We start from the raw sequence: 27,831 nt of genomic DNA, 5'->3' as shown, positions 1-27,831 counted from the left end.
TAGAACACGCTGAAGGGAGAAGCTGGAAGAAATGGACATTAAACAACATTAAACAACAGGTATTACTCTGATACCTCACGCACACATGCGCACACACAACATGATGGACAGACGTGAGATCGATGCAGCGGCACAAAATATTCAAACTAATAACTTAATAAGTGAAATTGGAGCAGGCAGGTTTTGCCGTTGCAGTCCTCTCAGTGTGATATCACTCATTCATCACCGACGACATTATCACATTCCGCCGAGGCGTCTCTCAACCTGCACTACCACGGTCTGCTTCACAAATGAAATCAGCCTTTATTACAAATGCACTTTTCAAAAACCAGATCCATGTACTTTTCCATCATTTTTATTTCTTTCCCAACCCAGCATCCTTCGGTAATATCGCCTCGCCTTTATGAGAGGGGTAAGTGTTGTAGATATTAGATAGGTTGAAATGGTGCTGGAGAGGCCACTAAATGACAGAATGGAGTACCAATGGCTTTTCTTACCTCCTTTACACACACACACTAACTCTGTGTACATATGCAAGGTGATACTGCTAGAGATTTCCTATCTGTGGTTTCATTAGAGACAAGTTAATGTCAGCTCCCCCGGAGTCACTGGCATCAAGTGTCAAATTCTTTACAAGAAAATTTATTCTTTTTAAGTCCTTTAACCTCCTAGGACCTGGTGTCCACATATGTGGACATCACATTTTGGGTTATTTAGACCAAAATACTAAATTTTGCTCAACAAGGGCCTGATATCCACTTACGAGGACATTATATTGCCACTGATCTATCGAAATTTTAAACAAATATCCACACATGTGGCTCTCATTTTTCTTAAAAATAAAAATCAGGTAAAAAAAACAAACAAAATCTGGTAATTCTTTGTTTTCACATTCATCAGGTCTCAATCAGCCCAAATATCAAAGAGAAATTAAAAATGCATGCCGTGGGAGAGTTCGGTCTTAGGAGGTTAAGACTTCACATTGAGAAAAAGCCTTAAATCTTCTCTTAAACCAGATCTCAAGTCCTTTTTCATGAATCCGGGACATGTTTCAGTTCAACTGAGATAAATCAGTTATGAAATTATTTGCCAAAAGTTCAAGTCATTTAACCAATCCAAGCTGGAAAGCTGAAACTTTACTTAAATTTATTCTGTTCAAGTAAAATCAGACATCATTAAAGAGAGGTTTATTCTTATTTGAACATTTGAATGTTAGCTGTGGGTCATCTGTAGGGTCCTCGCCTAATACTACCAGTAGGGACACTTACACTAGCCAAATGTGGAACTAGTGAAAGAAAGGAGGAGAAAGAAGGAAGGAAAATGTCCTCCACCTGTAAAATCATTCGTGTTCTGGGGTCGGTTTCACTCTTGCCCCTCTAGTGCACCTGTTGTTACTTTTATTAACATCAAAACAGCTGAAACTGATCAAAAAACCCCTCTGCTATTTAACAGACACTTAACTGACTCAATGCTATACTCTACATACTGTGCTGTGCTTTTTTGAGCCATATACAGTGCTACGAGTCTAACAATCCTCGCTTTCTTGCCCATTTAAAATCCAGTTTGGCTAAAGCTTGTGGCTGATCACAAGGATAAAAACAAAACACACTTGGGGAATAGTTTTGTTGTCGTGATTTAAAAAAAGGAGGAATTTGGCCAAAATTATCAAAAGAGAACTGTGACAGCAGACACAAGGTCGGCCAAAGATGCAGACCAAGACTTGTAGCTGTGCACAAAAACAACCAAGCAATGATGCAATCAAGAATAATATCTCCACTGGTAGTTCTGATAATTTCACTGCCTGTCATATCTCTGAAAACTGTGCCAGAATAATGTTTCTGGTGCATGACGTGCAAATAAAAATCAAAGTATTTTCCATATGTACGTTTATATTTAACCAAGAAAACAAAAGTCACACGTTTGTCACTATAATGTCGTCACTGTATTTAGAGTGTCAGCTACACACTAGTGAAATTAAGTTGATGTGTTGCTGTAATTTATATCACATTAATTACTACACCCAAAGGTAGTAAGAAGGTAAGATAGATGTGCAAATCATAAAATCGTATGTGTCCTTGCATAAGAAGCAAGTCTGTAGGCCTTTGTATACTTTATGTGACACTTTTATGTCCTCGCTTTGTGAATAGGTGTTTGAGTGTCAGAGAAACTGGAGACCTTTGATGTCATTTTGAGGTAAAAGGGAGCAGAAAGGCCAAATAAAAGAAAATAATAGCACAGTAAAAGCGGTTGGTCTGTGCCATTCATCATATTAATCTGCAAAACACGGGTTCCCTGTATCCACGTCTACTGCAGCAAATCTCTCCCTTTACCCTTCGGACTTTCCTCCCTCTTACTTTCTTTGTTTTTTTCCCACCAATTTGTCTTACTTTCTTGCCAAATGACTCTCAGTAAACTCTCCACCCAGACTTTCTGCCTACCCAAATAGTTTTTAAGAGGGAAAGTTTATGTGCGCTGCGTCCCTTGCCTCCGACTGGCTAAAGCACTTCCTGGATTGAGGGTGGCTGTCAGAACCTGCAGTGAAGATTTATTGTGCACATCCCACCCTGACCTTAAGTGTGGTAGGAGAAAGGGATGTGAAAAAGAGATGAATTGAAGAAACGATAAGGACAGAGGCAGAGGAGTAAGTGAGCCTGGTAGAAAGCTTGTAAATTTAGCGTAGGAGTATCTGCCGTGTAGGTGTTATCAGTGTTTAGATAATCAAGAGGAGGCGTGTGATGGATGTAGTGTGCCCCCTCCCCTTGAGAGTGTCTCCTTCCACAACTCTGAGAAAGGTCTGTGGCACTGCTGCCTGGTTTGTATTGACAGTTTAAGCCTGTGGGAACATGTTTTCCTTTTTATTTTTTTTCTCTCCTCTTGCTGAAGCTGCTGTTGCTTCAGAGTCTCCTCTCTTTCGCGCCGTGTTACCCAGTTCTTTTCCCTCACCTAGACGTCCACATTTCACTCACACTGTGTTCTCCTCCGTGGCAGTATCCACTAATTGAGCATAGCATTACACCGGGCTCTGCAGATACCCTTGTACACAGTCCACTGGCTATCTCCTATAGGGAACACCTTTTTAAGCTGCTTTAGCTTCCCCGGATTTGCTGTTTATCTGCAAGCTGCTTAACATCCCACCTGCACTGCAGCTCCTCCTTTCACGCCTTTCATTGACTTGATCAGTGTCATTGACGACCGCTCGTTTTCAACTATTCACTGCAACATATGTACATGTGCAGTAGTCATCAAGCGACTCCAGGAAATGGTGACTCACTATGTTCACCAAACAACAAATATGGCGTAATGCATGCATTGATCCTGATTTAGACCTTACAGGAAACAGCTATGCATGTGCTTGCACGCATCGCTGTTTTACCATCAAAATTAGAAACCAGCAGGGAAAATGTAGAACAACCTAACTCTGTTAAAGATCACTCTGTCTGATAAGTTAGGAGGATGAATATGGATTTATACAAGATGCCCCTCCCTGAGCCTGCCATTGTCAGAGGTCTCTTCCTGTTAGAAAGGTAGAAAGGGTTTAATCATAGTGGACTGTGATTTAGGGATTTGACTGTGATACCATATTACCTTAAGATATTCAGAGATGGCTTTTGTTGTGAACTGCTATCATAAAAATAGATTGTATAGAATATATGGACTTTATATTACTGAACATCTGATGCAGTCTGCCCTGGATCCAAACATACCCGTGACTGCAAATTGTTTTGCTCTAAATGTAGCCTAAAGGAGTGATTAATATGAATGGCTCTCAACCCACAGGGGGGTCCCCAGCTTTCCTCCTTAACAAATCCCATTTAAATCTTAGCACATATTGTACACGAGTCCCTGCTGACAATTTTAGACTTTCCTGCGTTTCTATCTGGTCCGGTTCCAAACTTAAATCAGAGACTTTCCGTCTGATTTCAAATCGAAGTACTGTAGCAACACGCTTAACTGTCGCTGTGTGTTTGCATATCACACAGACTAAAGAATAAAAGTAGGAGATGATAAAACAGAGGGGGGGGGGGTACCGTAAGGGTAGACACTCGCTAGACTTCATATCATGTATAACAGTGATATGAGAATACAATCCATCTCCATCAGTGCTAATACTAAATATAGTCTGTTTGCATCCTGTCAATATCACTTCTCTAATTCTGGATACCAGTACAGATAGTGGTGATTCACAGCTGATGCTGCAGCACAGCTAAGATTTTGGCGTTCATCTGCAGAGATGCCCAAGTATCCTACCGGGGATCCACTGGGGTGAAATGAGGTAAAACCCGCTTTCTGCAACTGAGTATTCTCTGTTTGCTAAGAGACCAAAGCAAAGTGCTCCTGGGACTCTGAGAACCAGAAAATTGTATGTGGGCCAAAGTGTTTCTAAAACTAGCACTAAGAAATGATGTTTTTGTGCAATGTGTTTTTAGACAGCTAGAAAGTCAAAAGAAAAGGACCGTGTGCATGCTGACTGACTCACGTTGTGGGGTTTAGACTGTCGGCTTTGATAGGAGTGTCCTCCCTTAATTCATCTGTCTCACACACATCTATTTTAAGTGATTCTTAATCTTCTCACAGGCACATTCAAATGGGCAGTGTATAAGTGGAGAGTAGCTGTGCACAGCGGTGGGGAAGAACTAAAATGCTCTCGTTTGATGCAGGTATTAAAGCACTCTGCAGTGATTCACTCCTTTCCTTTCGATTATACGACAGGCTGAAATGTCCTCCCACTGGAAACATTCTCTGCTTACGCTGTTTTTTCCATTGTTATTATTCCCATCTGATTAGCTCAGTACTTCGTTCCTCATTTCCCCTGTCTTGTTTCCTGCTTTGAAATAGACTTGTTTTATTCATAAAGAATTATTAAGGAAACATGTGAGCTAATAAGGAGCACCTCTGATAGATAATTAACAGCCATCCCACAAATTAACAGCACCCCTGAGCCACTGACAATCATATTGAGTCATTTGGGGAATTGGGAACCCTCTCGATCTGTGTTTGTCTGTTCACAATTGCCACAAGCATCTAAGCATCTAAATACCTAACGTTCTCAGAGTGGCTTAACCCTTGAGGGCTTTCATGTATTTACAGTGATGCCCTTAAAAGTACATGGATCACTTCTAAACCCTTATCAAGCATGAAATATTGTCCCACACGCTAATATTTCTTCTCCTGCATTTAGAATTAGATTTAGATTTAAATTTGCTCACCCTACCTGAAGGTCTAAAATAAAAAGAGCATGTACAACTCAGTGCAGTCATGTTGCAGGCTATACAGATAACCACTGACAACTTATTTCCAGTATCACCCTGTGCCTAATTTCTCTCCCTCTATCTTTAAATGAACAACTTAAAATCACAGATCTGTTAGGAGAGTGGTGCAGAAAATTATTCTCATGACTCACGGCAAAATGAGCTGCACTGGAGGGGCTAAAGTAATCATAATTAGTGGCCACAAAAAGCTCCTGAAGTACAAAAATGTAATTAGAATGCAGGCACGAAGTAGAGCATCTGTACCTAACGTTACCTCATATTTTTAAACTTTCAGCAAAGGCAGTGTATAAAATCCAAACAGATAAAGCCCAGCATTTGCCTCCTAAGCCATTTAAATGTCAGAAACACTTGTCTTTGAGGGGAACCACCACTGTGAAAATCGTGTTCTGTCAGGCGTGCCTTGTATTGAGAGAACAGACGTGGCTGGTGCAATGTTAATTAAATCTGGAGATATGGCAAAAAGCAGGCAAATTGAGTATTTAATGTTAAATTTAGGCTGATAAAACAAGTTGATGGCTTGATGGCTTGATTATGACAATGTACCAAAGTGTTTTGATTTTCCATGGTACCTCAGTTTTTTTTCTCCATTATTCTAAAAGCTTTTTTCTTTAATGGAAAAAAACACTCAAATTGGCATTTCCAGTAACCTTTCCAAAAGTGTGCGGTAGTTAAAATAATCTTGCTGAAAAAGAAAGAACATCAGACTTCATCAGACACACTATTAAAGGCAGCGCTGGTGCAGCGCTAGGTTGCAAAGTGGCTTGCAACCGTGGCCAGATTAAAGCAGATTAAAAGTCTATATGGGATGGCCCTTTGGATGTGCACGCAGCAGCCGATCCATCAGCTGATCCATCAGCTGATGCATGCTGGGACTGAGATCACCTGATTTGCCGGTATTGTGGGTGAGCTTGACTTCATGGCCCGCAGAACTGAAAAAAAGAGGAAATTTGTTTCGTCTTTGTCCAACCAGCTGACCATACTGCATACTGTATGCATTATATTACGACCTGTAAACCACTTAAGTACAAAGAAGTCCCCGTGTTTTAACCATTTTGCATCTCTGCATGTAGAAATCCAGCACGACATTGACACGATCAGCGTGATCAGTCTTACTGAAATGGCCACGTAGCCTAACAACCTGGTGGTTATTATTGTGCTTTTGTGTGCACATGTGTATGTGTGCCTATTTATGTGGGCAACCCATTATGAGCTCTTGGAGAGGTCATTTGGCTGTTGACTCCCAGTCTCTGCCGGGAGCGGCTGTATAATTGCTACTCTAATTAGTCACTTTTGCCAGCCGGTAATTCATAGTCACCTTCAAGTGCTTCTCCCATATACACAAACACACACACACGCATATACATACACACAATTTGGGGGATGCATACAGTAACATCCTGTGTACACCAAAGAGTTCCATCGCTATCGGTCTCTTTTAATTGTTTCTTCTATTTTTGTAATTATGGGCTGTCAGACACCCGGTTTTGGACGCTTACAACAATTGACATGATAATGTTTTCCATGTTGACACGGAGCTGACGATGATTTATAGCAATTATGTGTTAGCAAACGGCACTTTGCTAATGAATCTGAAGGGTAGGGGTATTTCTGAAGCGTGACAGCTTGGCCTGCACAAGAGCCTTTGCTTTAATGGAGTTGGCATTGACTGAGGTGTGCAGGTTTCTGTGGTATGTAGAAATTTTCTGTACAAAAAAAGAAAATTGTTTGGAGGAGATTCTTTTTCGGTTTTACTGTTTTTTTGTTGTGAGAGAGACAAAATACCAAATTCAACCTCAGATGTCTGTGAGTAGGCTCCTACTTTAATGTTGCCTGATTGTTCTCTAAATATCAGATGCCTCAGGTTCTTGTCACTGCCCTTGTAGATATGAAACCATCATACTTCTGCATAACAGTCTGAATTTGTTTGTCTCTTTGACCCCTATGCTCTTTTTAGATCTACTCCCTTTATTAACAAAGATAAATTCAATATTCTCTTTACTTCTGCTGCTAAATTTTTGCATTTGCACTGCCCATATGTGGATTTTTTACCCTGTCATTGATCCTCCTGTTAAACACAAGGCTACATTATGCTGATGACCTTCTTTCTCTGTCATAATGGGATCATTTCCAGATTTGTTTGGTGCTTCAACATCCAATCCCCCAGCCAGTCAGATCCCTTTATTTTACACCTCTGTTTCCACTTCGCCTGCACTATAGCGTTCTTATTCCTTCCCTGGTCTCCCCTCCCCCCGCACAGCCGTCTGTAAAGTCACCTTCTTTCCAGTGCTCATCAATCTCTGTTGTGCATCTTTCCTCCAGCATGCCTTAAAGGCCCCCCTCCATTGCTCCATTCTTCCACCTATTTTACTTCCTCTTTAAACCGTCTTTCAATATGTGTCCTCAGTCACGTCGCATTAAGTGCTGAAAATAACGTCATGATTAGATTGCATTAAATTTGTTTTTTACCAGAGTTGCCAATTAAATAATCATGTAAAGATAAATGCAAGGAACTTCAGCTTAAACATAATTATTTAAGACAACTAACAGTGAGCTGAGCAGAAATGTCAATTTTGCTTTGGTCATCAACCAAAGCACTGGACAAATGGCCAACAGCTACAGTTGTTTGAGGCAGTTTATCCTGGACTGTTGGAGCAGCGATCAGATGGACTGACAGACATCCCTGCAAGCATGGCAAAGAATGGCTCCCATCAATGGTGGTCTATTTAAAATGGGTAAAACTCGCAAATCCTGCCATCACACAGTTAGCATGACACAGTTGTGCTAATATTGCTAACGTCACTAATTTATCAGTGTTGTAGAGAGTTGCACTTCCAAGTTAAAAAACTGGTTGAGGCATGCTAAGGCTATAGAGGCTGGGCAGCAGAAACAGAGCAGTGGGTATTGGTTCCAGCTCTTCCACTGACCAGTTTTACATTTTCTTCCCATGTGACCTCATGTGGTAGCGAAAGCGATGACATTCTCAAAAGTAAAAGTGGCTCTTCACAGAGTAGTTCAAAGGTCATGATGTATTCTGTTAACAAAGAGTCTGAGATTGGCACTGGTAACATGGTTTGCATTCCCTCTTCTGCCAACAGTCTTCTTTTTTACTTCATGGTGCTAAAATAAGGCTCGAAATATAATGATGTGAAAATAAAACGGTCAGTGTGGGAATTAAGATTCTTTGTTTGTTTTTTAATAAAAGGGGGAAGCTACAACTATTACTTCGCATCGAGAGGTAGCTGAGATTAGCATAAAGGTTGGAGGCATCTTGAGAGAGTACCCCTAAGGCTGTAATTAACAAATAAGCATAAGGATATCCTTATCCATCTTAAGTGTAATGAATGAGTTTCCTTAAGTATTGAGCCTTATTCTTTCTCCATCTAAACATCTGCCAGGATCCACTTGGGTCAAAGTGACTGAAATTTCATCATCAGACAGTGAGTGTGAGGGCCTGTACAGGGATCTGTGTCTCTGGCTGGTTTTTGTACTGACTATGAGTGCACCCCAGACAGAGGACTACAAAGAAGTATCACAGGAATGACTGCTCGCCCATCGTGTCTCCAGCTGTCCATATACACAATAAATAATAAAGCCCCCTTTAAACCCAGAGCCTGTCTGCTCTGAGAAAACAGCAGACCATTTTCTGGGCAGTTTTTGGATGGTTCCAAAAGGTCTGCTGATTAGAGCTGATTGGATTTTTTGAAAACAATAGGTACTCTGGAGTAGGTGCTCCTGAACAACAGCCCAGAAAAAAATCTATGCTGATTGGTCTAACACAGAAAGGACAACCACAAGAAAAACAAAAGCAGTAAACTTGCAGAAGCCAAAGAAACAACAGAACAAATGAAAAAGATAACAAATAGAATTCCGAAGTGGATTGATTGGGCAGCGCAGGCTTTGGTTGCGTTTTGCATAGGAGCAAGAGAGACAGACAAATGAGTGGTGGTGGTCAAGTGAGCCAGAAAATAAATGAAGAGATCTAGCAGTTTTGAGCAACAGAAATATAATATCACACTCCTATTTTTTACAGCAGTTGAAATGCAAACATATACCTGCCCACACCTCTTTACATTCCCCATTGCCCCTTCATCCTCTCCACTGCACCTGCCATGTGTGTGCACCACCTGTCACACAGACATAGACTGTGTGACATCGCATAACTGTGATGGAGACGGAGACGTAATCTGGTTGTTGCATTTTTATAAAGTCCTGTAAGTACAAAGCTGTCTGTACATCAGGGGACTACTTTGCCTAATGGTCACAGGTCTTTGGGAAAGATACACAATGGTCTAATAGAAGCTTTTAGCTCCATGAAGAAAAGTTACTCAGAAAGAAAGTTCTGGATACTTCGGATGGAGGAAAAAAAACTGCTGGGTATGAGCTTCAGAAGTGTGAGCAAACTAGCTGTTTCCCCTTTAGCGCACAGACATGAGAGTATAGGACATTTTTGAACTGCTCTTCTGTTATTTGCTGGGTGCCTCGATAATTGTTTCTAAGGTTTTCCTTGTTGCAGCTCTGAGTCACTTTTCCTCCCAAGTTCTCCTCATCTCTCCGTACTTCCCTCCTAAAGTCTTTTCTCATATAGTTTTCATTTCCTCCGCCGTCTCTTCGTCCCTTTCTTTCTTTCATCTGCAGCCTCCCTCCTTCCCGTGCTGTCATCTCTCTGCCCTGCCACCTTCCAATCCTAGATCACCTCATCTCTCTTCATTCTCTACCTTTTTCTATCTCGTTTCTCCATCTCTTGTTTGAAGTTAAAAGGTTGGGTTGGATGACAAATCTCTTTAAGACTTTCAACTCCAAAGGACTTGAGGCAACAACTGCTCAGTCAAGTTCTAATGGAGACATTGGAGAAGAAGAAAAGGAGACAGAGTAAACTGCAGAGAGAAAAAGGAGAGTGAGACGGGGTAGGGGGTGGGGGTGGGGGGCAGATAGCAATTTTGTTTTCTTCTCAAGTGCCCCAAGAGACGGTGAGGGGTCTTTGATGTGTTATGTTTCCGGCCTATACATCACTCACACTCTCTTTCACGTTCCTTTCTTTGTCCTCTGGTTATTTCACATCTTCTGTCTCCTTTGTTTGTGTGTGTGGTTATTTCATTCATTCATTCCTTCCGTCTGTCAATTTGCATGAGGCAGAGAAACGGGAACGTGGAGGGATTAGGGAATACTCAACTTTTTGCTTTGCTACAAGCTAGGCGAGTCAGGAGTGCTCTCATCAAGTTTAATTTCTGCTTTGAAGTTTTTGGAGTTTGACACGTAACGATGCTGGATTTGTTGGGTGTTGTTACGCGTCATTGCAGACTCTATGGCTCTTTCTCCCTCTGTTCGCACACACAGCAAATGCACACAGAACAATGCTTTTTTGTCCGAGTCCAGCTGGCATCTTCTCATTATTAGCAGTCTACTTTCTCCCGCAAACTCGAATTATTTATTTCTTTGGGAAGATGCCAGGCGCTTGTGCCACCTCCACCAGTTGGATTTCATCATCATCCTGTCTGAATGCAGTTCGTCATACTCCTTGGGTCTTGGTTCAGCACTTAACTGGTAGAGAACAGCTGCTTGTTGAAGCAGACCCAGGTCTTGTCAGTCCTATAAATACAGCTTGTGTATTTTTACGCACCGTTGTTTTAGCTTTATTTAAACCAAGAATGGAAAAACACAGCAAAATCTATAATGAGCGTGACTCAGACACTCGCACAAACAAAGCATTAATTCACCGGATGTTTCGGCAGGATGCACCGAGCTTTTTATTGCTTCTTGCAATGAAATTACGCGCTGCAGCTCTCGGACTACACACAGTGGTATCAGATTTCCAATAATGTAAAGTTATGTTGATTTTTTTATTGAGCAAGTTGGAAAAATTGGCGAACAACGATATAAATTGCATTCAGAGCAGCAACACTGTTGTCAGACAGTGAAACAGAAAACCACACTGCACTGGAGTGAAAAAACTAAAATAAAATATAAAAAAAAAGCAAGGCTGTGTTAACGTGGGCATGTTTTTCATTCTAGTGAGACACTGAGGAGAGATTTTCATAGCATGCTGAAAGATTTCACTTGTTTACTTGCACACATTCCTACCATCCACTGTGGTGATTATGGTATATTAAAATTACCCCAACGTTTTCAGCGGAAGGTAATTCATCAGAAATTCGCCAGCGGAGCACTTTGACAAATGATGATTCTTTGCATTGAAATAAAAACTGAGCCTAATTGATTTGTATTGTCTGCATTCCCATTCGTGGTGTGTTGGTGCACTGATGTTACTGAAATAAGTCCACTGCTGGCTATGCATTTGGTAATTCTATTCATAAGGTAACTAAAAGATATTTTAATAATCTTCCTGCCAAACAAACCTTCTCTATGGGCTGATTCAATATTGTAGGCAGAAACCTTACCCCTACAATAAAATGTGATACACTCAATTAGCCCCCTCCAAAGTCACAAAATTCTTCCTGTAAAGCAAAACCCTTACCTCGTTTAGTTTTTGGCGACGTCACCTTTAAGCTTGTCTCTTTGCACACCTTTGGACCAATTCCGGCACTGACAGGTCACATCAGAAGTGATCCTTGGCATTAACATGGTGCACATTCTGTACATTCATGCAGATCTGCCATTCTGCCACATCCCAAAGACGTTTGCTGGACACAGTTCTGTCTCCCACGAGGGTCCATGAATTCCACTAACGTCACTTTTATGTTCATGAAAGCAGAGATGACTTTGTCTTTGTGACAAAGCATTGTCATGCTGCACGTACCTTTGGGAAGATGTTAGGTTATGACCATTTAGAGATGCACATAATCAGCAGCAGTACTCAGATAAACTGAAGCATTCAATCAACATTTGTCTGGTATTAGCAATGGCAGTGTGTGCCAAGGAAGCATTCCACACTCCATTACACCAGCAGCAGCCTGCAAGTAAAGCAAGAAAGGTCAGAGCCATGAAGCCATGCATTCTGAGCCTATTCTGAGTCTACCATGGGCAGCTTCAGCAGAAATCAGTTTGTCATTTAATTAGTTGTTTTGCAAAGAGTCCTTTTTAGGACCTTGTGCCCACTGTAGCTGTTGTTTTTGGCTAACAGGAGTCAGGTATTATAGCTCATCTGCCAGCATTAACAACCATATCATGGTGAAAGTTACATATTCATCCCCACTCTGCTGTTTGATGTGAACATTAGTTGAAGCTCCAGGCCTGCATCTATATAACTGTATGTAGGACACCTGTGCCGCCCAGCTGGTTGAATCTAAATTGTCTAAGCAGGTGTGCAGGGATTGATAATAAATAGGGATGGGTATCGTTTAGGTTTTATCCGATACCAGTACCAAACCGGTACTTTTGAAACGGTGCCGGTGCTTAAACGGTGCTCAAACCGGTGCTTAAAGAATGGAGAACACAAAATTGGTCCAAAAACCTCTCATGTTCAGCTTTTTTTTTGTAAAGAGATAACAATGTTAGCCTTTTCTGCAGCTATAGGGCATATATGGTATCACTCTTGGCTGGAAGCAGTGCTTAAACAATGGAAAAAACACAAACTTTGTCCAAATACCTCTCATGTTTAGCTGTTTTCCACTTTTTCTTTGGTCATTTTAGCGCTTTTGGCCAGGATGAAGAGAGTATCTGCCATCAAACAAGAAGACAGCCACATGTAACTACGACGGTGTTTGCTAGTTCACCTTACATGCATTAATTTAATAACGTGGTTAGCCTACTCAATGTAAATTACACACAAACAACATTAAGCTACTCACGCAGAGAAGAACGGCTGCTGCTGCCATCATCATCCTCATCATTTCTGCTACACTGGCAGGGCTAGGGGCCAGGACTCTCCTCTTCGGGTTCTTGGGGGATGTTGCTAACTCCGGGTCCGATAACAGGCAACCCACCCGCAGTAGATGTGCCCGGTGTGAGGTCTCGCAGCAAGCTATCAAATACAGCGCATTTCTCGGCTTTTAACAAAATGCTATACGTCGCCAGGTGTTTCATCAGATTCGAGGTGTTACCTCCTTTGCACAGTATCACCTTAAAGCACTTGTTGCAGGCTGCTGAGTTTGCATCTTTTGCTGTGAAGTACAGCCAGACTTTGACCGCTTCGCCTTGGGCATTTTTAATCTGTAGCTCTGCTCTAAAAGAACGTACGTATCTGGGCCCGCCTACTACGCTTGCAAAGGTAAAATGATTGACTAGAATCCAAAGTGTGTGACATTTCAGGAAAAAAAAGCACCGAAATGTTATTGCCATAATGGCACCGGATACCGGTACCCATCCCTAATAATAAAGTGTATATTGGAGGTATTGGAAGCTTTTAACATCCACCAAACCAGGGTTAGGATCAGGTCCACATCTATACCATTATATAGATTTTTTTTATTTTTTTTTACCTGGCCAGATGGAAATCTCACAGAACTGTGAAACTCATAACCTTGTCTTCTTTGCATATCAACCCTAGATTTCCTGAATCCTTTTCCCTTTCACACTGCTTAATCTGATGGGGTCTGATATTTAAGATTAATAAAATGGAAGGTTGCTGTTGATGTTTTAGTCTTGTTTACAGAGGTGTTCTTACATCTAAATTACATCCATACATGATTTATTGAATTCACAGAACCTCTGCCTGCAGTTGTCCAGTTGAATTTTCTTTCTGGTATCTTCTAAAACCTTTTAATTTGGGAAAATACAAATATTTAGTGACTTTGAATGTTTAGAAAGAATCTAAACCATCAGCAGCTACTAAAATATTTTATCAAAATAGTTTTTTGCTTTGTTTTTCTCTGCTTGCCTAATGTCGTCACTTTGTTCACTCCTCCTTTATACCCTTAAGAGGGCTCTCCACCTGACATCACAAGCCGACTCAGTCAGCGTCCTCTTGGGCAAAAAACACCGCGCCATTTTCCCTTTTGAAGGCTGTAAGAGTAAATCACCCACTAGGTGCTCAGAGCTGTCTTTGAAATACTCCACAGCAAAAAGTGAAACGAAGCAGTAGTGTGCATGTGTATATGTCAGAGATTAGAACATGTGTGTGGCAGTGTACATAAGCGACTTTACATCTGGTAGTTGAGATTTAACCAGATTGGGAAAAAAAAACACTTTAAATTCCAACTGATGATGTACAAACCTCCGGGGGATGAATTCAGTATGAGTCTTGCAAACATATGAAATCAAGAAAACCCCACGATGCACAGTGGACCGCTGACATTAGAGCCACAGGGTGTTTGCACACGCTTCTTTATGTCCTCAAATCCTAACTAGCTAATCAACGTCGATGCAGTTAGTTTCAATCGTATATGCAGCACCATCAAAACCACAAACACATTATCCCCCTGCAATTCTGAGCACCGACTCAGCAGATCGACGTGCCGCATATGTGTTAAGCAGCTGTGCAGGATGATCACTGGTCGGCCAGATGTTGCATCTCGCACCTAAATAACAGGGAAAATGGAATGGATTGATTAGAACTCCCATCTGCTGCGCTGGGATGGTGCTAATAAGCAGGCTGCAGAGTGCTCTTTCCTAGAGAGGGAGGTTACCGCCGGCAGAGTGTTCAAAGGCTGTCGCAGGTTGTATCAGAGGGGCCAAGAGAGGAAGAGGTGAAGCACGGCCCGGTGAGTTTTGAGAGGCAAAGCCTAAAGCCGACAAAAGGGGAACGACAGAGAGACAGATAGGCGGGAGAGGGCCGGTGCACTCAATTAAATTGCACAGCAGGACGGGGTAAATGGTCAAACATGCCGAAGAGTGCCGCAGTCAAGCATTTTTCAGAAGAGGTTAAACAGGTGATGTACTAATGCATTTCAGTCAGCGTTTAGTGGAGAGGAAAGCATTTAGTTTTCACTTCCCAAGCCAAGAATTAATGTACAAAGGGCTGTTTTTTTCCCACACTAAATCACAAAGTGGAGGCAAGCTCTAATAGAAAACAAACATCCCTCTTAAATGAGACACTGTACTGCAATATTAATTTATTCGCCCACACAATGTGGTCTCGGGAGGTGAGGGAGGGTTTTGAGTTTACTAATTCTTACTGTAGTTAACGTCTGGTGAAAAATGAAAACCAAACAAAACACACCATAAACATCACCTCTGTCATTTAAAATCCCACGTATCCAAAATCAAGTCAGTTATTTCACCATTACTTGATTTACAAGTGTCAGTCAATCTGCTGTGTGCAACATATTTCACGCATTTCCTGTGATGAGAAGCAACTGGCAGCAGAATGAGATCAAAGGATGTTTTTTTCCTTGGTGAACAGGGAGCTTTGTATTCCCTGACAAAGAACAAAGTTAAAATGGTTTTCAGTATTGTGAGTCTATTTTTTGTGCAAGTCGATGACATAAAGGCTGTTCTTTTTTTTTTCTTTGGTTGTCTCCTGTTGACACTAACGCACATCATCAGATGCTGTAACCATCTCTAGCCTGTTGTTCTTGTTTTGAACTGATGTTTTCTGAGTCAGGTCATTGAAAAAATATGCACAATACACAGCAAATGCACAAAGCATAAATATTGTGTCTTAAAATGTTTTCTCATCATAGTAAAAAGAAAGTACACCCTGTTTATATTCTGAGGTTGAAAATGGTAAATATAAGTGCAGACTCTTACTGCTTCCATTCAGAGTGTAAGTAGCAGCCAGGTCCTGTTAATTAAATGTACTTGATTAAGTGCTCATGAGCAAGTGTGAGCACCTCTATAAAAGCGGTTTTGGCAGTTTGTTGGTCTGCAGCATTCAGGTGTGTGTTAACACAAGGACACAAGACATCAGCAATGATCTTAGAGGCACAGTTGTTGCTGCTCATCAACACAGATGATGTCAAACTCAACCACTCCAAGGTCAGACTGTGAATAATATTTAAATTCTAAATAAATAATGATGGCATATAATGTCTTGTGTTGTTAAAAGCATCTAATTTGAGAACCAGCAAAGACTAAATTAATTTTTTATTATGTCCTGATATGTAAAACCTTAGTTGTGACTGAGAGCGTATTTTCTTTTTACCATGACTGCATACAGGGTACAACAACCTGAGCATGCACTGGGCAAATATCAGAAATGATGAAATAAAAGCAGTCCCTGTTTTCATGTTTAATGAAGAAAAGCTTGTTTTGAATAACAGAATGTTTGATGAAGAAAAGTGTGCGTTTGAAGCTTCTTCCGATTTACTTTTATCATTTGGAGATACAAACCTGCATTCATTTATAAATCTACCCTAAACTTGCTGCACTCCTGTAGCCTCACAGCAGCATTCCCACTTCTCTCTTCATGGTTTAAGGTCAGAACTATTTTGTTTCATCTAAACAAAGTCTGTGCTGCCAATATTCATCAAGCTTTTTCTAGCTCTGTGATGAATGATTTCACTCTTGGAAAAAATCCATAGACGCTTTCTTCGTGCAGTATCCTTCACACTGTCACTGTCACTCGTGTCAACAAATAATCCACGTGTCAGCTCCCATGCGCTACCGTGACTATTTTTCAATTCAAAGTTGCACGGGGGGCTAATTGTACATGAAATGATTTTCCCCAAAGGCCACCTTATCCGTTCCTCCTAACAGCTGCTGCTGCTTGTGTTTCTTTTACATTCAGTAGCCTGCTCATGCTCCTCTACTTGTACTGAGTTTCATGAACGTTCACCTCTCTTCTTGGAGGAGCTTCTTTTTCACGTGGTGCCATATTCTATTAAAAACACCCAAGGCAGAAACCTGAGCAAACAGTAATTGAAACTAGCTCTCATCATGCTGATGGTTTTATTGATACCTTTACACTTTGTACATCTTAGATGGTGCACTGTTTAAGCTGCTTTACAGATACTGAATACATGCAAGCTGCTTTGGAACCCACTTTCAATCTAGCTCAGGGATGTCAAACTCATTTTTTATTATCATGGGCCACATAAAACCCACTTTGATGTTAAGTGGGCGGGACCAAAGAAACTCACCTTTCTGTCAGTCTAAGTAGGTTTAACTACACATTAACTAACCATTGTAGAAAACCAAATTCCCTATTATTGTAGAACCTTTCTGTCCTGTAATAGTTCATTTATTTCTTCATTACTTTGGTGTAGTGTAACCAGCCATGGGTCCAGTCCAAAGTTTATACACTCCTTCACATTTTCCTGTGCCATCCATAGGGCCAGATTGGAGTATGTGCTGGACCGATTCTTGTCCCCCAGCCTTGTGTTTGGCACTTCTCATCAAGATCCTTTTTTTATGCTGTCTCTGACTGTCATATCTCTTGTCATGCCTTATCTGTTCTATATGTGTGAGTCTTATTGGCAAATATAAATTAGTGCAGAAGGAAAGTCTTTCGGCTGTAGGGGTCCAAAGCCATGATTTTATACACCTGCTTGTGCAATTAGCCTTAAATAGAAATTACATTTTGTAACAACTTGCTGCAGGTGGACTCCTAGATTCTACTTTGAGATATGTATTTTTAATTGCTGTTTTTTAATAATACATAGGATCAAATGCACTTTTAAATTAATGATTACCATTCCTGTAAAATGCTAGTTATCAAAATGTCTACAAGTAAAAAGATATTAAAAAACTCCATTTTAATTTCAGACGGTGTCCTGAAACAGTGGTAATAAGTTCATATTTAATGTAATCACAGCAAGGCAGCAGTGAAGTGTTACTTAAAACAGAAAAATGATTCAGGATACTCGTGACTTTCCTGAATAACCTTTTAATCCAAGCTCCATTTATCTCTCTGGGTTTTCCTCTCAGATATGCGATAAGGAGTGGCATTACTATGTCATCAATGTGGAGTTCCCAGTGGTGACGCTCTATGTGGACGGAGTGACCTATGACCCCTACCTGGTGACGGACGACTGGCCCATCCACCCCTCACAGATTGATGTTCAGCTCACAGTGGGTGCCTGCTGGCAAGGTGAGCAGCCAAAGCTGATGATGATACCAGAGAGCGGTGCAGGTATTCAGTTAATGTTCTTCAACAGAATTCATTCATCTTGAGGGCAATTTTAAAAAAGTGCAACTGAAACGAAAGTTTTAATATGAAGGTCACTGTAATTTGAAGTATTTTGAGAATCCTCCTGCTGCTTCTATACGTGAGAAGGTTCAGGGATAACACTGCTGAAGTATTTGCACTGAGGGAGTCACCGAGTGTGGAACGTGTTCTTTGGCCTTGAATGAACAATGTAATTAAGAAGAGCACTTAGTCTGCCTCTGACAAATGACTGAACGAGTGTGAATGAAGGCGTACAATTAAACTGTCCTCTAAACTGATAGCTGCCACTAATTGCATAAGGGTAGAAGAAAGAGGATTTTTTTTGCATGCTGCTGATTTGATAGCCCAAATGAGAATGCTCAGTGATGCTTAGCCTTACATAAAGATGGCTCTCAATGTGGGGAGCAGCAGCAGGTCATCATGTGTGGCTTTCATTTGCATTCATCCTCCTTTACTCCACCTCCCTCTCCCATTTTTTTTCATTGAACACTGTAGGCCTTCAGGAAGATTAAAGGGTCCTTGAATAGTAGAGGGAGTTCAGAGACTATTTGTGCTTTCCTTGTTGGGGCCAAAGTCTCAGTCGTGTATTGTAAAGGCAGTACTAAAATCTGAACATAAGCCATTAGCGACATAAATAGCCTTTTCAAAGCACAGAGTTAAGTATCCAGTATGTTGATTGCAAACATGCTTGCAAAGTTGCGCTCGTCTGTTGTCTAACTCGCCCGGTTTGGGCTGTAAATGTGTTTTCAGAGCAAAAGAAAAAGAAGGAACGTGAACACTTACTGATGTGCAGTAGCATGTCTTTGCTTATTATAGCTGCTAACTGATGGGCTTTACAGAAACAGTCGGATGCTGATAGAGAGTTCAGGCAGGATATAATATGATGGAGTGTGGTGGCACAATAAATAAAAACAAATTTGTCAGCTCTAAGTGCTCCACTGATATTCTGGAGTATTTAATTCAATGTAATGATTTAATTTCATGGTTCATAAGTCTTAACTGGTCGGTCAGCTGTAGTCAGGATTCTGTCCTGACTACAGCAAATTGATTTAATCTAGAATTATTGTGTTACATACAGTCACCCAAATAAGCCATTCTGGTTGTTGTAACAAGCAGTGGCGTGTCTAGAAAATTTTTGTTGGGGGGGGCCAGGTAGGGGCACAGATTTGGAGAAGGGTGGCAGATGTAATTGGCAGATAATGTTTAAAAAAAAATTCTACCAACCATTAACCATAATTCAATAAGCCTATAAACCTAATAACTGAATGCGCTTTTAACTCTTATTAGAATGAGATTTTAACCACTACAGTGCAAAGTTTTTAGATACTGCGTTGATAAAGTACAAGAGATACAATCAGTGCTTTGTCAGTCTTTACTCAGCATTCAAGGACATCAATATTTGCATAGTATTTTTACTGACATATAGTGCACATATGTTTTGGGCAAAAACATTTTTTAATATTAAAATATGAACATTTGTAACAAACAATTGGCAAATTAGCCAGTTCCAATGTAAAACTTTATCTGCCTGTTAAAAAAAGAAGATAATCTTCTCACAAACTGGTGTTTGATTTTGAAACAGGAAAAAGTGGAGAAACAACTGAAAAGATTAACATTTGAATAAAACCTGAAAGCAAGTAAATACTTTCTATGCTGCCTTATGGTAAACTTTGGTAATATTGATAAAGAACAACACTGGCTGATGATGAAATACAGTCAGCTGGCATGGTGACACTGCCAGTATTAACCTGCAGGGCTGGACTGGGACAGAAAATCGGGCATTTTGACTACAGACCGGCCCACCAGGTATTAAAGCCATAAAGACTTTGAATGAAAACAAATGCTGTTGTGACAGTGATGTACACTGTCTTGTTGATATATGTATGATTTCTATACATTTTACGTCAGATAAAAACTTTGGTTGTAAAATTTAGATAATTATTTAATAAAAGCTAGATATTTTAAATGAGAATAAGAAAGAAAAGTATGTCTTTGTGCCCCCTTTCCCTGTTAATGCCCTACCTGGCCCCCTGGCAAAAATTTCCTAGATCCACCCCTGCACAGTTACCAGCTGTCAGCTACATAAAAAGGATCCTGGTGTTATTTGTCTCTCAGAAACAGTTGATAACTTCAACTCATTCATGTCACCTAAAAGTTAAACCTGTTTCTCCATCACCTGTTCAGCTCTGATGATTCAGTAAGGACATCTCCTGGTTTCATCTTCATGTTTCCCTCTCACCACATATCCAAACCGACATCATGACCAGCAGCTTTACAGCTGTGGCTCCAGCAAACATCAGCTGATACTAGAAAGTAATATTAAATAAATTCTAACAACAGCTGATCAAGCTTAAACGTGCTGCTGTTGTTTAGCGCGACATCTGCTGGTTTCCTCTTTCTGGCGCAAAGTGGGCGATAAATAAATGAGAGAGAAAAGCCGATCAGCTGATCATTGATCAGTTTCATGATTGAAGTAGCAACAGGAGAGGGAGGGGGAGAGAATGAGAGAAGAAGAGGCAGCTGTGCAGCGTAACGACAGAATAAATCCAGCTTTGTGTCTTTTTTCCATTATAGCTAAAGTTCGGGACAAACTGCATCTCTTCTCAGCTCAATACGAAACGTGTAATATTTTCTCTGAATGAGGGACCATTCCATATTTTTAAGGAGCCGTTGGCAACTCTACTAACTAACCTTATGAATAAAATAAAGTTCACTATCAGTAACATCATAGAACCCACCCACCTAAAAACTCCATCAAGCTGGCTAGAACGCAGTACGAGTTATTGCAACTGACGGTAAAAAGTCAGCACAACGAAAATAAACTCCACCTAAACTTGGTTTATATCTGACCCAGATAGACTGCAGGTCATAACTTCTTACCTGAAGTTCAGTTCACCTGACACTCGGACTGGCGGCTGCCTCGGGTCTCTCCTCCTGCCTCACCTTCCCTCATCCACCTGCTGGCCTCTGTGGAAGCCCCGCCATAGCCACCACCAAACAACTGAGTTATTTTTACACATCGACCTGCATCTGGCAAATCCACCACCTCTCATTGTTCATGCCATTACAAAAAAAATAAAAAATAAGTCACTGGGGATATGCCCGGTATGCCCGATGGCCAGTCCAGCTATGTTAACCTGCAACCAAATCTGCAGCTCCATACAGCAATGTTACGACTTAGATTATATCTTATAACTCATAACTCTTATGTTAGCTGCCCTCAGCAGCATACTGTCTGAAATATTCCACGGCTGCAATAATTCTTTAAGTGTTATTTTTTCTTTGGTATTCTAATTTCACCGAAGTTTACTAAACTCAACAAACTTAATATTACTTACCGGGACATTTATTCTGTCCTCATTTTCTTTCACCGAAAAATTGTTTCCTGCAGTGCCGTCTTTCGTGCTTGGCTCTCCTACCTTTGCTAACGTGATGCGCATAGCGCAGAAGCCGATGGTGCATTCACTTACACTCGGATATCTGAGCTTCACCGTGAAAACATAATCGTACATTTGATATTTGATTGAATTTTGTTTTACCTTTGGGGTGGCACCTGGGGTGGCCAGTCTGGTTGGGGGGGTGGCCTGTGCCCCCCCAGGCCACCCCGCTGGACACGCCATTGGTAACAAGGTCTGTAGTGTTGCTACATGTGCTTCAGACTGATTAAACTCATTAACAGGTGATCATGGTCTGCTTTAAGAGAGCCTGGTAAAACACCAACGTGAAAAATAGTTACTGTGTGTACACACTGTGTGCGTTAACACTCATTCTTTTTGCAAATCAGTTGCAGAATTAACCAAACAACCAGCCTAAGAACAAAAATCAGGCTTCTTAGTTTGTTATTACTTGTTGTTTAGTGTAAATTGCCCAACATTAGTTCGAGATCACCGTGAAGTTAAGATCAGCTGCATTGCTGCCAGTTTACCTGATCTTAGCACCATCTTAGCATTCTGCATGGCTCAGTTGTGACCATTCGGCACATCCATTTGGCAAATGTAATGTAGCTCTCTATTTTAGTTGCTTTAGCCTGCATTGAGCTGCTATGCATCTGCAAGCCACCCCAGCCCAGCCCAGCTCTTCCCTTTTATCCCATATCTGAATGAATCAGTGTTATGTTGTCTTGATGCCTGCTCTATTCTGTGTTTGGATCTTGCTGTTGGGGTTCCTCCCTGCAAAAACCGACTCCCGCACATGGAGATACCAATACAAATCCAAACAGCCTGGACTATTATATGCTGGGATGATTGTATTGTATTGTATTGTATTGTATTGTATCTTTATTTGTTTCAGACATATAAAACAAAAAACAATATATACACACTACATATATTTTCATTTACAGATACGAATATATATGTAGATATACACACACACACGTATGTGTTCAGATAAACAAAAAATATTCATCCTCATTCTGAGATTTCGGATCTTTCTCTATGAAGACGTTATGTCTGGGTGAGCACTAAGCAGCATCCGCCCCTTCTGCACATGCACACACAAAGGTGTGTGATGGTTGCTGCTGGATGAATGCACGGTTAAACTAGCTTCAACTTCAGTAGAAAAAATAGTTCCTGTTCTGTTGTGGTCTGAAATACTTATACACTTCAGTTGGACAATTTACATAAACTATAATACTTTTGGCTTTCCACTCCTCAACAGTTAATGCATGCTGAACTTTAATCCCTCATCCTTACTGTGAGTGAAAAAGAAAACAAAACTATATGTTAACCATCTTAAAATCAGACTTATTGAAACTACAGACAGCACTGTATTAATGGAGGTATGATTCTTTGTGAGTGGTGGGAGGTTAGTTCTAGTAACAGATTCGTGAATTTCTATGTGCAAAAATACTGCGCAGGTGTTTATAAGGCTATGTTTACAGTTCTGGACTGTCTGATATGATGACAGGATCTTTCCAGGTGGATTTGCATTCATTGAAATGAGTGAGAGGCCTGTGCTGTGAATGAACAGCTAACGTCTAAGTGCAAAACCTTTAATATGCAAAGACAGATATAGATGGTATTAGTCTCATGGTTAAAATCAGTCTTAAACCTAGAATCCATTGGCCATTACTGTGCATAAGACAAAATCTTTCCTGCTAACCTGCTAGTGAAACAACAAAGCTTATTTGGCTGCACATCTGCCTGCCTTTTTTCCACACTCTCCTATTTTCTAATAAAAATGTTTCCCCCCCATCAAACCCTTTGCTTCCACCTTGGAGAGTAAGTGCTGGCTGTGTACTCCTCACACAGTCAATCTATATTTACCCTCTGACCTGACGGAGGGTGTTCATGTTCGGAAGTATGTAACAGCCAGATAGCAAAGAGCAACACGCTCATCCTGCCTCGTTCTCTTCGTTCTTCAAGTGTGTAATCACACACCGTTGGTCTGCCTCTGGAGCTCCCCTCCTCACAGCGGTAAACATGCAGGAAGTAATTTTGATGATTTGCACTGCTGAGCCATAAATATATCTGTATGTAGAGTGTATTGAATAAATACAGGCTCACAGGTGTTGATACTCATACATTATAAGTGTAGAGCTAAACGAGGGAGCCACATCTTTCATATTTACACTTAAGTAATGATCCTGTTTCCAGCTCACCCATGCCTCTCCACCTCATCTGTTGTTTTCGAAACGACGCAAATAAAAAAGAGTGAAGATCTATACAGCTGCACATATCGGGCAAAGAGAGCTGACGCCACATAAAGACCAGTCTCTGTAAAGTGGAATGATCAGTTATTTTATCACCCGTGTCATTCCTGCTCTGAAGCATCTCAGTAATCCCCTCTCCTCTGCTTTTCCGTTTTTATCCTCTGTCTGGGATCCTTAATGGTTTCTCTGGCCGCGGCCTAAATTGATAACATCTGTCAGCGTGGGACTAAGTGGAAAGGTGGACATCCTAAGAGAAGGCAGGGGAAGAAAAACGTAACTGAGCATGGGAGTGAGAATAAGGGAAGCGTGAAGTAAAAGGAAACTATGGCTTTGGCATAATTTGGTGTCTGTTAATCCAAATGTGACTTTGTGGTTTTATGAGATAGACTGAAGTCGCCTGACAGCCTGGCACTTGGCAGGGCATCAGCCAGCACGTATAAAGACATGGCTGTGGTTGTGGTAATTTAACTGAACTGGAGTGGAGTAACATGGAGTGACTTGATGTCAGTGTGGCCCTGTCGCTCCACACAGTAAAATGTGAATACACTTACAGGTGATTGGTGTCAGGAATACTAATAATAATAGACTGTATACAGTGATCCAGTAACAACCACTACTTTCCTGTCAAGCTTGTAGTTCTGTACAACACATAACATAGTTTAAAGTGACACGCTTGACACATTTACCTCTTAATGGCCCCGGTGGTTAATTTATGTCAGTTTACAACAGCTGCTGAACATTTTCATCAGCTTGCTTAAGGACAATCATCATAAAAAGATGAGTTGGGGTTAGTATCTTGCCCAAGGATACTTGACATGCAGACTGGAGGAGCCAGGGATTGAACCACCAACCTTCCGATCAGTAGGTGACCAGCTCTACCTCCTGAGCTATAGCCACTCCTAGTGTACACTTGGTAATTACTTGAGGCTAAAAGTATAGAAGCACCTGTCTCAATGAATGAGGCATTAAGGTAAAAAGACAATTTGCTTGATTATTGTCACTTAACATGTTATACTTAGAGGCTTCTAGGAAGTCAAATGTCACACAGACACCATCTTCATTGCCACAGACACCATATATTTCGATTCAGGCTTCAGAACAGCCAGCAGATTTGCTCTTCAAATAAATATGCTACACTATATAAGCTTATATTCTGCTCGTGTGTAGCTGGTTTGACAAGCCTAAGCAATTACAAAAAGGTATATGTCTAAAGCTTGACAAGACAATTGCAGTTCTTTGAGTAGAAAATAGTTTGAAAAGAACATTTTCAAAAGTCTGTTTCCTGCTTGCTTTTTCCAAACTCTTCCATTAACTTTCGAGTAGGTGTATGGGAGCATTTGTCATACAAGCATGACTGGGGACTTGCACCTAAATTCATGAACTGGACAGTAAGCTGAAGAGTTAGGGGGTAAGAATTTTTATATCTACCCCTCTATTTCCCACTTCCTAGTCAAGAAAAAGGCTTCATCTGTTTCTCATCTAAGAAGGCAGGCGAGCAGATGACAAGCAGCTGGGTTGATAAGATCCCCCGGGTAGATCACATCAACTGGTAGGACTCTGTTGTCTGCCCCGTGGGTGATAAGGGAGCTCTGTCTGAGTAGTCACTGTGCACAATGTAGCTGCAGGTCAGCAATCATAGCCTCCCTGACTTGAAGGGCTGGATTCACTGCTCCCCATTTCTGTCATGTTTTCTCACCAGGAGAGCGAGGCATGATAAAGTGTTTCCAGTAGTGGTCAGTTGTGTCTCCATCTGTGCTGACCGAGCCATTCAAGAGCTAAATGCATCACTTAAGACAGTAATAAATGTGCCGTTACAATTAGAAGGTACTGGGCGACCCCCAAAGGAAAGTTTATCATCATAAAAGTATAAAGAGTTTTCAAGAGTGTGGAGGTCTATTGTATTGAAATTGAAATGGAAATAGACGTACTCTCCTGCTTCTGGTTTTTCCTCTCTGGCCTATGATGACTTAATAAGAACAAAAAAATTACTTGTAGTTATTAAGACAAAGAAGAAGCGCTAAATGAGCACGAGTCTCCACCAAGGCAGCTCATTCCCTTTCTTTAAAGCTGTAACTCATTTTGGGATCAACTTGAGAGAAAGGCAGATGTGAAATGTAAAAGTGAGGTCAGAGGTCAAATGTGAAACGATATTTGAATGCAAACTATAATGTGATATTTAGAATCCACTACTACCAATACAAACAAAGGCAGTAAAATTTTAATTATAGTTTAAAGATAAAAGCCATTTTATGAAAGCTTGATCCTATTTGACATTGAAGAAGAGGTCCGAGGTCCATCATAGTGATGTGATACAAACAATGGCAGTAAGAAACATAGTTTTAAACAGCTCTGGATATCATTATTATCACTTTGACCTTCAGATCAATGCTTTGACCTTAAAGGAGAGGTCAGAGGTCAAATGTAACATGACCTTTGAAATCTTTAAACATTAGCTACTACATCCTGAAAACACACACCACATAGTTTCTAATTTATGAGGCTTTTTTTTTTTAGCAATAAATCAGTGAGTTGACCTTAAAGACTTTGGTGGATGTCAGCCAAAATGTAACAGATTTAACACCCCCACTAAATTGATCAGAATTCATTCAATCAATTACATAAACGCTGCCAAAAACATAACCTCCTTGGCAGAGGTAAGTATGGCTGGCGTAAGGACAGTATATCCAGGGGGATATACTGTCCTTACTGTCATTTTTGTAGATGACTCTTATTTTTGTCAAATCCAGTAATACTTGTGCACTGGAGCCTTGCATGAAAGCTAATACCTTTGCCACAGCTGTTCACTCATCAAACTTTGAGGTCCTGAAGGTTGAGCATGAATGTGTCTTGTCCTTCAACAGACACAGGCGTGTCCTGATAAACACACAGCGACCATCGCAGACAAATGTTATTGTCAGTACTTTGGCCTTTAACATCTATAGCCCAAAGGGCTGCCAATTCCTTCATATTACCCTGCAGATTGTGCCACTGACACCTACCTGCAGCAGTTTCACAGCAGGGATCCGTAGTACTCAACTGCTGCAGTATACCTGCTTTAAAAATTTCAGAGCTAGTTCAGTCATTAGGAAGGAATTGTCAGAAGTGCAGCACCACATATAATGTGTGTAAGGATCCTCCAGAGGTAAAGATTGTTACAACCTATTTACCATCTGTATGAGCTGAGATACTCAAAGATGCCTGGCAGTAAAGTAAAGGCAGTAAAAATAATGTGTTACATCTGGAATCCTACCCAGACCCCACTGTCTACAGCTGCAGGATTAAGTGTCTACTGGACACAGAGGCTGAGGTTCACAGGTCAGAGCAAAACGAGATCAACTTATAAAGAATCTACTTACAATGCAAAAGTGGAAGAAAGACACTGGCATCCAAGTGACGGGTTAACAGATTAGCTCGAGGCTATTAGATAACTGGACCCAGTCCCTCACTTGCTGTATCTACTGAGTAATTAGATGCAAAGCAAGCGGCAATCATGGAAGAATCTGTGGACATGCCTGATTTTGGCCAAAGCTGTACATATTTTCCCAACATTAAGAAGCAGGTGTGAAAAACATCCTGGATTTGCCAGCAGCAGTCTCTTGAGAGCAGGTGGATCAGGGCACAGAGTCTCTCAGAAGTATGTTGAGAGGCAAGACAGATCAATTAATCACGAGTGGAAGACTTTCTCTTGGTATGCACCCTTCCCATCGGTCACTGCTTCACTTCATCCTCCAAATGTGTTTGATCAATGAGCCAGTTTGGATTTTGTTGTCATATGAGCGGAATGTTCAATACTTTTAGTGCTTCGGTGGATTACCGCCAGAATTAGAGACCAAAAGAGGGAAAAGGAAGAGAGAAATGAAAGGAAGGACAGGAATCCAAAGGTGACGTTTTGATACCCAGAGCTGGTAACCTTTCAGCTAATGAGTGGTTTGGAGACTCATATCGCTGGTATTGGCCTTTATGGA

The 27,831-nt window shown here is 40.9% G+C and overlaps 1 protein-coding gene across 1 annotated transcript in view; it reads left to right on the top strand.

Moving 5' to 3' along the window:
- LOC146653543 (calsyntenin-2-like) overlaps positions 1–27,831 on the top strand; it is a 367,985-nt gene that overhangs the window by 303,265 nt on the left and 36,889 nt on the right. The window contains exon 9 of the mRNA XM_085379506.1: positions 17,973–18,135. Within this exon, the coding sequence (XP_085235632.1) occupies positions 17,973–18,135 (163 nt within the window). The remainder of the gene's footprint in view (positions 1–17,972; positions 18,136–27,831) is intronic.

The sequence above is a fragment of the Rhamphochromis longiceps genome, linkage group LG14, assembly GCF_057381845.1.
Source record: "Rhamphochromis longiceps isolate RC_006_pf linkage group LG14, R_longiceps_female_GT1.1, whole genome shotgun sequence".
Lineage (NCBI taxonomy): Eukaryota > Metazoa > Chordata > Actinopteri > Cichliformes > Cichlidae > Rhamphochromis > Rhamphochromis longiceps.
The sequence above is the reverse complement of the archived record's forward strand: the minus strand, read 5'-3'. Positions and strand labels throughout refer to the sequence as shown.